Source organism: Lethenteron reissneri, chromosome 39, assembly GCF_015708825.2.
Source record: "Lethenteron reissneri isolate LAM-NWPU_2019-01 chromosome 39, ASM1570882v1, whole genome shotgun sequence".
NCBI classification, from domain to species: domain Eukaryota; kingdom Metazoa; phylum Chordata; class Hyperoartia; order Petromyzontiformes; family Petromyzontidae; genus Lethenteron; species Lethenteron reissneri.
In genome coordinates this window covers 5,895,456-5,911,163 of record NC_083817.1, presented here as the reverse complement: position 1 = coordinate 5,911,163, position 15,708 = coordinate 5,895,456, and the positions used below count along the sequence as shown (strand labels likewise).

General features: G+C 44.7%; 1 protein-coding gene across 1 annotated transcript; it reads right to left on the bottom strand.

The window, feature by feature from the left end:
* Nucleotides 1-1,796: 1,796 nt before the first annotated feature.
* On the bottom strand, nucleotides 1,797-14,825 carry GTF2F1 (general transcription factor IIF subunit 1). Its single transcript, XM_061567528.1, has 13 exons — nucleotides 14,582-14,825; nucleotides 13,121-13,170; nucleotides 12,437-12,509; nucleotides 11,781-11,974; nucleotides 10,916-11,086; nucleotides 9,230-9,426; nucleotides 7,249-7,408; nucleotides 6,546-6,607; nucleotides 6,267-6,398; nucleotides 5,581-5,648; nucleotides 4,622-4,781; nucleotides 3,313-3,406; nucleotides 1,797-2,857 (listed from the first exon to the last, which is right to left on the bottom strand). Exons 1-13 carry the CDS (start codon nucleotides 14,591-14,593, stop codon nucleotides 2,644-2,646), a joined length of 1,587 nt encoding a protein of 528 aa, XP_061423512.1. The 5' UTR covers nucleotides 14,594-14,825; the 3' UTR covers nucleotides 1,797-2,643.
* Between the last annotated feature and the right edge of the window lie 883 nt (nucleotides 14,826-15,708).

The window sequence follows — 15,708 nt, the reverse complement described above, 5'->3', positions numbered from 1 at the left end:
TCCTAATCTCAGCTCGTTACCTGTATAACATACACCTGGGAGCCAGAAATCTTTATGATTGAGAGGGGGTCAAATACTTATTTCCCTCATTAAAATGCAAATCAATTCATAACATTTTTGACATGCGTTTTTCTGGATTATTTTGTTTCTCACTGTTCAAACAACCCTACCATTAAAATTATAGACTGATCATTTCTTTGTCAGTGGGCAAACGTACAAAATCAGCAGGGGATCAAATACTTTTTTCCCTCACTGTACTTATGTCATACTGATGACAATACTATATTCTATCATAAAAAATAAAAACATTTTAAAACATTTTTTATATGTTTCGGCTTGGCTCTAATCGTCCACGCTCAACTGACGTTGGCTGTAAATCACCACGGCCCCTTTCGTTATGGCAAGCCTCGGGGCCACTTCCTGGAGTCGTGGAGTTCTTCCATTACTAGTACGGTACATTACATTAAATTGAGTTTAAAAAAAGTTTTTTTTTAATATTACTTATTAAAGGTTTAAAATGAGCATAGCCCAAGCGTCCTGGTATCAGAACGAAGTGGGCAGGGCACAAGTGCCCTGCTACCAGCACAAGCGGAGATGGTTATGTTAATGTGAAATCAGGAGTAGGGGAGCCGCATGAGACGTGGAGAAATTAACAACTTGTGTGGTACGTCCAATACAGAGGCGACACCGCAGGAACTGGAATTGCTTGTCCCATCTTTAGTAAAATAAAACTAACATCGGAAGGTGATAAGATGGAAACATCTTCGCCAGTTATGACTTAAACTGGTTGATTACGTCCTTCTAATGATTGCTGAGTTTGTACCCATCCTCTCGGTTGAAATTGTCTGTATACAGTAAAACCTTAGATTTTTCGTCCTTTTTTCCACCCGATGACGGTCACTTGTTGTGATCGAGACGTCGTAGTTTGCTGTTCATTTTATTCTTTTTTAAACTATCTACGCGATTTTACCTAAAGACAAAGAACACGGTAGTTTATTTTAACCGGGCGTGAACTCAAGGCATCCGATGGTTCAGAAATGTCACTACTGCATCTGCGACCGGCCTCCGAAAGTGATTGAGAGCTTAGTTCGAGGGAGACGGCTGTCACCTTTTGGACACTTCACCTGTCGTGATGCGCAAACTTCTGGAGGAAGTTTAACACGTAGGCTTTCGCGACTAATATCCTTTTAAAATCCTTTATATTAAGTTCACTTGCTTGCTTGCGTGCTTGCTTACGACCGTGCAAATCTTTCGGTCGTTTTTTAACCCACTTCCCGTGATCCAATCGAGCTGACATTTTGCACACAGACTCGTTGTGCGTGACAATTTATTTTCGTGAAAAAAAAAATTAAAAAACGTTTCACTTTTTAGGTAAATTTTTTTATATTTAATTACCAATTGCTTAATGGTGGCAGGCAATCATCTGACCCATAGGTGGCAGCCATCTCAAGCCAGAGGACGAGAGGACTCTAGCCACCCGTTTCAAAGACCAATGTGGGCTGGGTTGTGGCCCATTGAACACGCATATAAAGGATTTATAATGAAAAACTTTGTTTTAACGGGTTAATTTTTTTGGGTTAGATTGTGTAAATGTCGTTAAACCTGCCACCACCAATGAGTAAGGTTTGTCACAAAAACAAAATATGCCAATTTGTTGCGAGTTCAGCACAACAGGTGTGTTCCTGCAGGAAATTGGTGGTTTGTTCCTTGACAAGATTTAGCAAGGTATTGTGGTTCATTTGTGGTAAGCACTTGGTGTGTAATGAGCACGACCTTATAACAAAAATGCACAAATGGTGTGTGCATTGGTACATTTATTTCTGGGGAACAAAAAAGTCAGTTACAAAATGTCACAAAATCTGGTAGAGTAAACAACATTTGCTTTTTGCGATGTCAACTTTAGTGTGCAAATTTATCGTTATTTATTCACAAAGGGGACGTCAAAAGCAGCAAGAAAATGTTTTTGATTGACAAATATGTCACACACTCAACATGACAAGTTACGATACTGCCGACAATTCGCTCTAAAAGTTCGCATTGAGCACACACAAACCACCACACGGCTCTGTTAACAGCTCTTGGGCATTTCACATCCGTGTGATGTCCCACACTTCGTTACAATTGGGACCTGGACTGCTGCAAACTCATCGAATGTGTGAAAATAACTTTTCAGCAAAGCTATGGTTAAGATGAGAATAACTCGACCCACTGACACTGACATGCAGACGAGATGCATTTATGATGAACACAGCTAAAAACAATTTCTGAAAAAAACACGGACGTCTGGATTAAAGAGTCCTTTACAAAGACAACGCTTCGAAAGTTTGTCTTCAAAGGAGTCCCTACATTACAGGTAACAACACTGCCTATGACAAACACTGATACTCTTACACACAGCAGCCAAAATGCTATGACTTTGGGGAACATGAAATCCATTCACACATCTTACAGCTGCAATGGAAGCTCATCACGTTATAAAAAAAAAACGTATGAGAAAGAATTTGTTTCATCCAATGCCCTGAATATGGCCAAGACCTTTGGTCTAATAGCTCAAGTTGTATTTCCCCTGGACTGCTGCTACCAAAGACCCACCAACTCTGCAATGACCATCCCCCCGACGTCCCCCAACATCATCTGAACACTTCAGCCACTGGACTCCTTGAGAAAGAAGTGCATCTTGTCGCTGATGAGCTTGCGCTCAGGGTTGAGCTTCTTCAGGATCTGTGCGATGATGTTCACCGTCTGGTTGCTGCTCAGCCCCGTCTTTTTGGTCTGAAACTTCTTGAGGAGGTCCTTGGTAGTCATGGGCTTCCTGGAGAGATACCTCCTCACCGCGTCCTCCGTCAGTTGCACGTCACTGAAGGAAAACGGGCGCAAGGGCATCAGTGTGTGTGCTTATCGTGCAAAACCGATTACAGAAAAAGTATGAAAGCCATTCATTCATCCATGTTTGGATTTATTGTCGCCCCTTAGGCAGTGCCCAACTGTCCCCACAAAAGTATGAGGAATGGCTTGTCCAAATCTAGCGCCTGATGCATAGGCAGCAGTAGGGCAATGATAGATATAATCCGATTCCTAACAAGGTAGAAAACATTGCATGATTGTCTAATTATCCTGCTGCTATATAAAATGAAATGGCCACTAAGGCTTTTTTGAGTTACCATAATACAGGCAAGTATGGCGATGCCATGTGATATGCAAGGCATGACGGAAGGACTGATCCACTGGTCACAACTTTTGCTGTCTAGAAATCACAATTTGCATGAATCATTACACTTAACTCTGCTACAAATACAAGCACAACAGCCTTACCCAGAGCTGGGTGTAGATTTCCCCGATGAGGGCGGAGTCTCCAGTTTCTGTCGCTTAGCTGCCGGCTTGTCCATGCCTTCTGCCAGCAGCTTGCCTACACCATCCGCAACAGCACAACAATCATCGCCGGTCCCCATTCAAAAGCTCAATGCATTTGTTTACAATTCTGGCTACAAAGTCATCTGTAATGAGGCTTGCCGGTGAAGGGCTCCGGCCCACCCGGAGGATGCAATGGGACTCGTTGGTGCTGCTCTGGCTGAGCCGGCTTTTTTCCCTCAGACTCAATATTGTCGTTGCTGGGCCCTGGTTGCTGCTTCATCAAGGGCTGTGCCACAGCATCTCTCTTCTCTTCCCAGTGTTTGCTTGTTCCGTCTCCCCCCCCCACGACCATCCTTCTACTCTAATGTAGTTTCTCATTTTAGCAAACAGTCTTTAGAAGTGGTGGCATTCAGATGATTTCTATTTTTTCTATATTCACATCACCAACCTTTTCCTTTCAGAGTTATTTGGTGCTCTCAAGAAGGGTCGTTACCTGAAATGTTGTCTATAAAATATTTTTTTCTTTTAAGGCAGTGATATTGATTGTGTTATGTTTTTAGTTGAGGACTAAATAGGACTTCCACATTAACACACACATGAGTGTTATCCAATAATAATGTGACAGTAGTGACTGGGCAATTAGAATCAGTGTTCCTGCCAGGTTGAAAACATTCCACTTTAGTACCGGATCAGTGCAACTAAGATGCTTGCAGTGACAATTAAATATTGTTTGGGCTGATGTTTCTCAGTGATTGGGCTCATGTGGCCACAGGCCGTGTACAATGCAGTCTCGGCCATATCCAGTCTGTAGAGTGTGTGTGTGTTCCCCACCCCCATCCTACAGCTCACCATCCAACTGTTGCTAGGTGACCCTTGCGAGAAACTTGTGCTCGTGCACAAGCGTGACTGGTTGTGAGCACACATGATTTGAGTAAACACAACGTGTATGTGCATGCGGGGGAGCGGTAGTGTAGCGGTTAGCGCACTGCACTAGGAGCCCGGCAACCCGGGTTCGATTCCCGCTTATCTGAACTGGTCCTGGGCCTCCCCTAGGTCGACTCAGTCTCAAATGAGTACCAGCTGCGATGTGTAAATATTGACACTGGGGGAGACAAAGGCGGCCAGGCGCGTTGATGGCCACCCACCCCCTAAGTGTGCCGTGTCGGCCTTCGTAAGTGCTTGCTAACCAACACTTGCCCCAACAGACTGTTCAAGCTATATGGGGGGGGGGATCTTTGTCTTTGTCTGCGTGTGTGCATGAGTAACATACGAGCCGGCGTGCCGCGCTCGAGCTTATTGGCGGCGGCGCGCAGCGTGGCGGAAGTGCCGCTCTCCACCGCGGGTGAGCTGGGGCGGCTATTCCCACGGCTCGAGCTCCGGCTGCCCCCCGACGGCTTCCTCGCCCGCTTCGGTGGGGACGGCTTCTTTTTCTGGAAATATTACATTTGTATTGTTCCGTTTCAGCGTAGCATGTGCAACAGGGGAGGCAACGCCATTCCACCGAAAACCAGGAATGAGTGGGATTAATAATACTTTGATTTTGTAAAGTGCCATTCGTGCTAATAGCATCCCATAACGCTGTACATTAATTATATATAAGGACCAAATCCCATATAAGCCACTACCAAGAAAATGAAAACCCTACTACCTAGCAAAACCAAAAATTAATAAATAAATTAAGAAATGGCACCAAAACAAAAAGCATAAACAGAAAAAAAAAGTTATCACAACAAATAAATTAGTCCATGGGGTCTACACATCTCAGACCACAATCCCAACTCCCCAACCAAACCAATGAAACATTCACAGGAGGGGTGGTAGAGTTCCAACATGTTACGACTCATTTATATCGATCGGTCCAGTGTCTAAAATGTGATTATCTATTTTGTCAGCGTATACCCTGAGTGAATAAAAAGGACACTTGGTTTTAGATTTGACTAATATTGAGTCCAGTGTGGAGTAGGATTGTATTCTTGGGTTTTTTCGGTAAAGTCAAGTAGGTAAAAAATTTAAATTAATAAAAGTAAAATAAAATAAAAATCACGACGTTTCGGAGGCAACACAAGCTTCCATCTTCAGGTGGAACCGTCACAGCACGCTTGCTGTATCAAGTAAAAAAAAACCCAAGAATATGAATCCTTGCAGTCACGAAAGCTTCAAATCTGGAGTCGGATGGTATTCCAGACTGCAAGGGCTTAGCCATGAGAAACAGGCATTCCGTGAACTTACAGCAATGAAGAGGGCTGAGGATGTGGCGTCGTCAATGTCACTTTCCTCCGAAGACTCCGTGTCGCTGGCTGTGCACACATTAACAGAGTGATTAAAAATATATGTCATAATACCGTCGCATCAGTATAATAATAAATTCGCCCCCAAATAATAGGCTTTTTAAAGTATGAAAAAATACCTTTTCCCGATTTGTATCCCAATTGTGCAACTGATGTCATAAGATGAAGTATCCATTCGGATCTCTCGCAGAGCAAGTATAACCTTTCATGGAAGACAATGGTCCTTGAAATCAAGAATCTTTATTTAAAATTGAGGAATCCGATAAGCTAGAAAGCTCATTTTCACAGGGATACCTCGGAGATCCCCTTAACTGTCCTCTGGCGCACAGTAAGGGCCACGACTTTACTAACCCTCTCTTCCACAACGAGTAATGTTCAACACGGTCACATCGATATTTGTAGCTAGATGAGTTGTTGAACCAAATTTTACGTGGTGGATTTTTTTTTGTGTGCAGTCATTCGTGAGACCATCAGAAACCAGTTCAATCACAGGCGGCTGCCTGGATTCGTGCTCAGTATCTCAGCAGTCTCATCTCAGACCTCTAAGCCACTCCCAGCAGCACAAGCAAAATGTGCTGAATGAAGGTGCACAAACGTGGGGCACAAGAAGTAACCCAAGATCTCAACCTTTCTTTTTCTTTTCCTTCTTCTCCAAGACCGGTGTTTTCTTTCCTTCCTCCTCCTCCTCTTCCTTCTTTTCCTCCTCATTCTCGTGCTCAGATTCACTCTCGTCGCTGCTGCCCACCTCCTCGTCCACGCCTGCCCCACAGCCACGAAAACAACCACAAACGGGAGCCTTCAATCGCACCGCTTCGCAGCACTGCAAGGTTCGCCACTCACGAGACCGTTCCACGAGACCGCCCAAAGAGATATCGCGCGACAAGCAAAAGAGAGAGGTTCCCTCACCTTTTTGTACGTCTTTCTCCGTCGACTGCTTCAGCTTCTCATTGTCGAGTTCCTCCTCCTCGCTGCAACAAACGACCAATCACGTTCAACACTTTTACACATTCTACGATTACATATCATTTCTGCTGAATGGGATTTCTTGAACAGATTGCATGTACTTGCACAAACCCTGTTGTAAATTCACTGCTGGAAGAAGGCCTACTCACACGACACAGATTGTGGTGGTTATTTGACCGTTCTTCCAGTCTAAAGATTCTTCCAGTCTAAAGATTCCGATTCTGACTTGACCATACTAGTCAGTGCGGGTTGGTGAAGGCGAGGAATATGTAGGAGCATACAAGTAAGGTACACAGCAATGGATTTTGCTGCACCGCCCTCTGCTGTCGATGGAAGTAGCATCGCCCGTGCACGCTATAATACCTAATATGCACGGTGATCACCAGTCCAAGCACAAGCTTAATCCTGTTAAGCTTCCGAGATCTGTCTTATTCCGAGTGGTTCGGTCGCAGGCAAACAGACTACACCTTGCTAATGACACTCAATTAATTCTTAACTGTTAAATCGATGTCTATGTTGACAACATACCTTTTTGACATATCAATGTGAAAGATAGCACAGGCAACGTTTTTGTATTGCATGCACGCGCGCAATCAACATGAAGCGATGCTTGAAAAAGTACACTGTTGCGAAAGGAGTTTGAGACCTGGACTCATCGGAAAAGTAGTCGACCTCCAGCCCCTCGTAATCGCCGTCGTCGCTCTCTTCGAGCACGTCCTCCTCGTCGCTGCCTTTCTTCTTCTTCTTCTTCTTGGCCGCGGCCTTCTTGTCTTTGCCCTTGTCCGGACGCTTCTGGCTTCCCTCTTCTGGAATTGGGAGAGACGGAGCGGGAAGGGCGCGCGGGGAAAAATTGTGAAGGTGAACTACGTGGGAGAGGCAGTTTGGGCTGCGCAATTATCGCAGGCAGGATTACGTGGACCAAGGCAGACGTGCTGTGTTTATTCTACTTCTTTGCTACGAGTGAAATTTCCTTCAAAAACTTTGTGCCATTACCCGTAAATAAAATAATGAGGCGCATCTGTACACAAATTAACACAGCATAAATAATTTTCCAGTTGGAGCAGTAATGCAGTGGTTGGCATGCTGCACCAGGCTACGGCTTACATAATTGGTGCATGATAACTCAACCAGTCATGTTTCTATATCAAAAAAACTTTTATTTTACCAAGTGAGACCCACTGAGATATATAGCTCTATAAGAGGTTTTTTTTGGGTTAGATCGCGTACATTTTTAAATGTTTCATTAAAACCTGCCACCACCCGCCACAGCCAACTAGTAAGGGTTGTAAAGACTAATTAGAGAATCTATCGAAATTGAAAGAAATAAAAATAATTTTAACCGTTCGGATAGCTACCGCCTTAGTGCTGCGTGGAAACGAATCATCAAAACATACATTATTTAAATTAATGCGTATAAAGGGCAGCATACTTCAATAGGGATTACCGTTGGTACAGCTATTTTAATACACACAATAGACAGGAAGGACAAGATCAAAGGGCTCGCATAATGCCCCCCCCACACTTTCCACAAGAGCGCAGAAGAGTGGTCACCACATCTACGCCTCTATATAAGGATCGAAGCGAGTCTTGACTTAAAGCTTTCATGACTGCAGGAATTCATATTCTCTGGGTCTTTCGGTAAAGTGGCGTAGATAGGTTCAAATGAATGAAAATAAAATTTAAAAAACTACGACGTTTCGATCACAACACAAGCGATCGTCATCAGAAGAGGGGGAAAGCTTCTGAGGCAGACTGTTTTAAAGGTTTAAAATGGGTGTAGCCCAAGGGTTATAAACGACTTGGGCGGGGCTAGTGATGTTAATGTGAGAGATTAGCATGTTACTGTAAGATCATCGAGCGGTCTCTATGACGAGGGCGTGGAGGTGGCTATGTTAATGTGAGAGATTAGCATGTTAATGCCGTCGAGGCCGGCGCGTAGAGGTGGCTGTGTTGGTGTGAACATTTTTTAACCTGTTAATGTAAAATCGGAGCCGAAGCCATGGGGAAAATAAAAACTAACATCGGAAAGTGGCAGGATAAGAACATCACAGCCAGTTATAACTTAAACTGGTTGATGACGTCCTTCCAATGATTGCCGAGTTTGTACTCATCCTCTCGGTTGAAATGGTGTCTGTATATGTGGATGGCTTCATGAACGAATCTTTGTTGATAGCCAGTGGGCTTACAAAGTACCTTCGTCTTAGAGAAATCAATTTCGCGTGAGCCAACCGCATTAAAACAATGATCAGCCACGGCCGACGCGAAGATAACATCACACGACCCGTGGTGCCCCTTAAATAAATAAAGAATATAAGTTGCATCATCAATTCTCAAGCTTGGGAAAGACACCAACACAATGGCACAAAAGTCCCAGACAACACCAAGACAACATTTTCCCTGAAGAAAAATTGCACATTAAAATTAAACTTTAAATACATTAAGGATCAAATTTACAAATCGCATTTGCAAATGTGCTAAATAGTTAAAATGTAAATGTTGTGGGTTTACTCTCTAATTTGGCTGTGTCGGGTGGTGGCGGGGTTAGAGACACATTTATATTTATGCGATCTAACCCAAAAACCCTTTATTGTGAATTAAACAATTCGGAGCAGGACAATCGCACTCACCATTGTCATCGGAGTCCTTCTCGCTATCCGAGGACATCTGCAGGTGCTCCTCCAGATCAGAGATGCGCAGGTCACCGCTCTTCTTCTTGCCTTTCTTCCCTTTCTTGCCATCCTCATCAGCATCATCGACCTCTTCCCCACCCTCTTTCAACCGCTTCTGCACCATGATCGCGAAGTGATTCAGCACCTTATTCCGCCTGCTCGAGGCGGACAGAGGATAGGAGAGGGTTATTAAAACTCGGAGAACCCGGAGAGAACACACACACATACAAGCGGATGCCACCCAGGGGTTCTCACAGACAGGTTCAACACATTCCTGCGGAGGGAGCTGGTAGGAACGTTGGGTTGCTCGGTCAATGGCCAGGGTCAACGGCGGCGTGGTGTATCCCGCAAATATGCCCGACTGTGAGGGCGGGCACAAGCCGGCGTGAGTAAGTTAAACGTTGAGTTTGTTAAGGGCATCACGGGGAGACCAGCCCCTCCCCACCCAGCCCCACCCTTCCCACCCCGCCCCACCCTCCCCACCCAGCCCCTCCCCTCCCAGCCCCTCCCTCCCCACCCAGCCCCTCCCTGCACTGACGGACACAATAATCCCCTGTGGGTTGGTGTAACCAGGAGGTTCCAACCAGTATTAATCCACTGCCTGTGCTGCCATCTCTTAAGCCAACTCACAGTCCAGAGGAGGTTGGTGGAATCACTAGTGTATATGATTCACCAATCATTGCATCAAGGGTAATGGATCACAAGTACCTTAAAACTTCGTTGATGTTCTGTGGGTTAAATAAATGCTGATATTAGATGCTGGGGTATGACACTCAAACTGTACAAAAAATATAACTTTCAGAAGCCCACTTGCTAAAAGATCAGTGCTGAGTTGGCACCGGTAAGATCCGGGTTTGAATCCAGGCAGCTTTGATTAAATCGGGTTCTCAAGTGTAGAGAGTGGATGGTCTCAGCTCAGTCGCCAATGAATGCTCTACACAACCATCAGAGTAAATCTGGTTTTACAACTAATTTGGCTAAATTACAGCTCTGAAAATTAAAAATATCTGTTTGACTATCATGTGATGAACCTTGCTCTGGACCGTGTGGAAGAAAAGTCACTTGAAGAGATTTCCAAGTCGGGTCTGTGGTATCCATTTCCGTTTGCCGTTGTCGAGCATTAAGGGTTGCACTACTCTGCAAGAGATCCAAAAGGATAATTAATCTCATGACATAACACTATTTTTATTCTTTGGGTCTTTCGGTAAAGTCACGTAGATAGGTTCAAAGAAAATAACAAAAAATATGAATTTCTGCAGTCACGAAAGCTTTAAGTCAAGATATTTCACTATTTAGCTAAATTTCGATTTAAAGCTTTCGTGACTGCCGGGATTCATCTTCTTGGTTCTTTCGGTAAAGTCACGTAGAAGGGAAGTAATAAAATAATAAAAATAAAACACAATAAAATAATTCTCACGACGTTTCGGCCACAACGCAAGCAGCCGTCCTCAGGTGAAAATCAGGTCTGACGGCTGCTTGCGTTGTGGCCGAAACGTCGTGAGAATTATTTTATTGTGTTTTATTTTCATTATTTTATTTAGCTAAAGTCAATTTAACATGACCCCAGCTGTCCAAGCGAATTGATGATGACGACGACGATGATGATCACCCAGGTGCACAGGGTCTGTGTGTGCGCTGTCTCACCGCCCCCACTCCTCCTCGGCCTCCTCGGCAGTGAGCGTGCGGTGCTTGGACTGCGCCGTGAAGTTGTACCAGCTGCTCACGGGGAATGCCTCAAACGCTCCGTCAGCGCACTGCGCAAACACGTAGTAGCAGGCGTTCTCCGTCACCCCGCCCTTCTTCACACCTTTGTACCTGCAGCCAACAGCGAAGAAGCCACTCATCAGCTACGACCTGTCAATTGATGAAGGCAGCCAGATGCTGTGACCATTTCTCCCAGTTTCACGATGCATACGAACTGAGCTCATCACTGCAAATCTGTGGTGAGTGTCATTTTGAGTGTGTTTCCTTCTTTGGCTACCACAACATTGTTAAGTCTCGACCACAGGCCATAATCTCTTCTAACAAAATGTTTTACCAAAGCCCACTTTTAATAGCAGTCAATATGATGTTGCTACTTGTCGTTTTTGTCATATTCGTATTGAGATGTACTGCATAAGAGTCGTGGTATAAATGTTGTGAGATGATTTAAAGTTTTCTATCTCTCAGTCTAATTCCCAGCATGCATATCCACATGCTTAAGTTTTAGCTTAATTTTTTTTCCCATTGTCTATGTTGTTGATTCATGGTCATGGCAGGTGAATTATAATAAAAATACTTAACAAAATATTAACATATTTAGAAGCCCATAATAGGCCAGTCAAAATATATTATTGCTTGCTTACAACGCTCAACACAAGTGGATGTTTGAGAGTAAAAATTCCGATTGGTAGATCGATTCCCTCTCGCCATCTCTCCTTCGCCACACACGGCACCTCACTAAGCCACACGCGGCACCTCACCAGGCCTCATACGGCACCTCACCAGGCGTCACAGCGATGGGTCTCACCTGCGGCCCGCCTTCCCATTGACCTTGAGCAGCCAGGGCTGGTCCTCGATCTTGAACTTGCGCAGAGTGATGCCGTATTTCTTGCGCCGCGCCTCCTCACGCTGCTTGCGCCTGAACTCGCTGCCAGCACCAAACTCGGGCAACTCCTCTTCACCGTACATCTTCTTGTTCGTCAGGTCCCGTTCCATCTTCGCCTACGTGAGATTGTGCGCCGGTCGTTACAGCGTGCTACAACAAGTACTTGTACAGCCCGTTCTGAAACCCACTGCTGAATGAAAGCCTTGTAGGCAGTGGGGTACATTTGACCATACTTCATCATGCTGGTCAGTGCGAGTTTAAGATGGGGGGAGTGCAAAACCATGAAGCACAAAAGACGGTTGCTTGTTGCAACTGTCCTTTGTGCTTGGTAGCCACCCATGCAGGCACTATCCAGGCTCACAAAATGCTGCTTAACTTTCGAGATCTGATATTGGGTCCATTCTGGGCGATTTGTTAATAGGAAAAGGAAAAAAAACCCGAAAATGAGACAAAAAACGTAAATGTACATTGTGTAAAAAATAAACGTAGTTATTCAAACGATAAAACCAAAGCTCCAAAGTTGAAATTCCCTCGACCATCTCAATTCTCGGCAGACAGGGGAGAAGGCACCAACGCACCTGTGTCCAGGCAGAGAAGTCCACCTTGTCAGCAGGGTTGAAGGCCATGAGGTTGAACCTCTTCGTGTTGTTTCTGCACAAATAACAGATGTGTCGAAACGCTCAAAATTAGCAATGCAATTGTCACCAAATACTTCCGAAAAATTTATATTTTCACGTACGGATGACGAATGAGGGAATCAATGAGGAGCAGTGAAATAGGATTTCTATCAGTAAGCTTAAGCGTGAATGTGCATTGACAGCCACATGACATTTCTGTAATTGTGCCATTTCTGGAAACGTCAATTTCATAAAGAGAATCACCATTTTTTGCCAAGGTGGCCCTCCGCCCGTTTTATATGCAGTATTTTCCCCAAACGATATTGTAACTGTGTTATTGGCTTCATGTCATGAACAACTCTTGTGTCACCCCATGTTGGTGAACTACCTCTTTAAGATGGCATCACATTACTACTTCAGTTTTTTTTATTTGCCTACTTATTCACGGTGTCACCTTCTCAGATGCCCTGCTGTCGATGTTCTCATGCTGTTCATCAAGAGCCCAGGAGTCAGGCTCTTGATGAATGTGATAAAGGCACCAACAGTAGATTGTGGATTAAATATAACCCAAAGTCATGTCATGTGGTTGCAGTAAACTGTGTGTCCACAGAGATAACTGCGACACTGGGAGCAATGGGAACTCACTTGGGCACACGCACCACATACTCCGTGCTCGTTGTCTGAGAGCTGCCACCCTGCAGGATATACACACACACACGTTTAGACGCACATACTATATGGGGCAAGCATTGTTAGTGAACACCTATTAAGGGCTAGCATGTCACGTGAAAGGGTGTTGTGGCCATTGAACTGTCTGACCGTCTTCATGGTGCTAACTTATTGCATCGGGTACACATTGATGGTTCAGTCGGCGTGGCTCAGGATATCGGGTTCGCTACGAAATATAAAGTACAACAACAACGCCATTCGCCACGAAGAGGCGGCTATGTCACCAAGATGCTTGTGACAAAATTCGAGTGCAACTTCGAGCCGACCACATATGGCACACGAACACTCTCGCAAAACACAAACACGCCTCCAGCCACACGCTTCCAGAGACGTCATCTTACAACATTGTCTAATTGAACAGATCCTGAGGTCAATATAATTAAAGCAGTCTTTGTTTTATTCTACACAGTTGCTGAACAAAGGACAGAAACATCAAGCGACCAACAGACAGCACAATCAACGTTGTGATGGACACGGCATAACACGTTTCTTGAATTTAAATACTACAGGTTTGACAGCTTGGGATATAAGAGACGATGATGGGTATGATACCTCAGGTCTTATAATAGACAAAGATCCCCTGTATAGCCTGTAAGACGATTGGGACCAGTTCTGCTAGCGAGCACCTATTAAGGCCGGCACGGCACACAAGGCGGTGGGTGGCCAACACCACGTCCGGCCGCCTTTGTCTCCCCAGTGGCGATGTTTACTTCACACCGCACCAGCTATTAATGTAAAACCGAGTCGACCGGTCTGATAATAATGACTAAAAAACCAACACAATCACCTTGTAGCCGCGCGTCACATAACGTCCCCCACACGAAGCTTGGTCAATGAAAACAAAACAATTTATTTTAAAGTCAAGGAACACGCTCGTGAGTGACGGTCACTGCGAAGCCAACCCCCCCCCCCGTCAACTTTATAACGAGAGCAACAACAGCCGTGACTTGACAATGGTTTCTTCATATTCTTGGTTCTTTCGGTAAAGTCACGTAGAAGGGAAATAATAAAATAATATATTGTTTATATTCTTGGTTCTTTCGGTAAAGTCACGTAGAAGGTAAATAATAATATAAAATTTGTTTATATTTCTATTATTTTATTCTTTCCCTTCTACGTGACTTTACCGAAAGAACAAAGAATATGAATCCCCGCAGTCACGAAAGCTTTAAATCGAAATAGGTTTCATTAGTTTACTCAAAACCATTCACGGGGATTAACGTCTCACGCGACGGGGAAAAACCAAGGACCGACTCCAGATTCCGGACCTGCGATTGGGCAAAGGGTGGCTACGTAGGGCGCAGAAGAAGTCCGCACATAACCTACGGTGGTACAGAGCACCATAACGAGGCACAAACACAAACATCGCTCGCTCACCGGGGTCGCCATGTCGTCTTATTCACGAGTTCACCTACTCAGTAAATGTACGTTCACTCTTATAACCATTACTATATCTATCACAACTGTTGCCTGTGATAATGAGGACGATTGTTTCGTTGTTATTATGATGATAATGATGATTATTATCGCTGCTGCTGCTGTTGATGTTGTTGATGGTGGCGGTGGTGATGACGGAAACGCCACCCGTCTCCTCGGTACAGTGCGACTCGAGGGGCGGATGTGACGCGTGGAAACGCGATGACGTCATCGCGCGTGGACACGCGTAACAGCGCGATGACGTCATCGCGCGTAAACACGCGTAACAGCGCAATGACGTCATCGCACGTAGACACGCGTAACAGCGCGATGACGTCATCGCGCGTGGACACGCGTAACAGCGCAATGACGTCATCTCGCGTGGACACGCGTAACAGCGCGATGACGTCATCGCGCGTGGACACGCGTAACAGCGCGATGACGTCATCGCGCGTAGACACGCGTAACAGCGCGATGACGTCATCGCTCGCGAACTGCGCGAGACGACGCGGCGACGTCATTGTTGTATCTTCTTGGTTCTTTCGGTAAAGTCACGTAGAAGGGAAATAATACAATAATTAAAATAAAAATTTTAATAATTCTCACGACGTTTCGGCCACAACGCAAGCAGCCGTCCTCAGGTGAAGAACAGGTCTGTCATTCAGACGCTGTCTTTCCGACAGACCTGTTCTTCACCTGAGGACGGCTGCTTGCGTTGTGGCCGAAACGTCGTGAGAATTGTATTTTATTATGTTTTATTTTTATTATTTTATTACTTCCCTTCTACGTGACTTTACCGAAAGAACCAAGAAGATGAATCCCTGCAGTCACGAAAGCTTTACATCGAAATTGTATTTTATGTTTTATTTATTTTAATTTTATTATTTCCCTTCTACGTGACTTTACCGAAAGAACCAAGAAGAGTGATGGATATTCTTAGGTTTTTTTCGGTAAAGTCACGTAGGTAAAACATCAAAATTAATAAAAATAAAATAAAATAAAGATCACGACGTTTCGGAGGCAACACAGAGTGATGGACCTGTTGTATTAACTGGTTGACCCCCGAGGCCCGATTGTACGTCTGTGAA

Bases quoted from the DNA above. Each gene is read 5' to 3' on its own strand.
- GTF2F1 (XM_061567528.1), bottom strand. The intron at 9,427-10,915 runs GTGAGACAGCGC...CGCCTCGAGCAG, and splicing joins GCCGAGGAGGAGTGGGGGCG to GCGGAATAAGGTGCTGAATC. The intron at 7,409-9,229 runs GTGAGTGCGATT...TCCCAATTCCAG, and splicing joins GAAGGACTCCGATGACAATG to AAGAGGGAAGCCAGAAGCGT.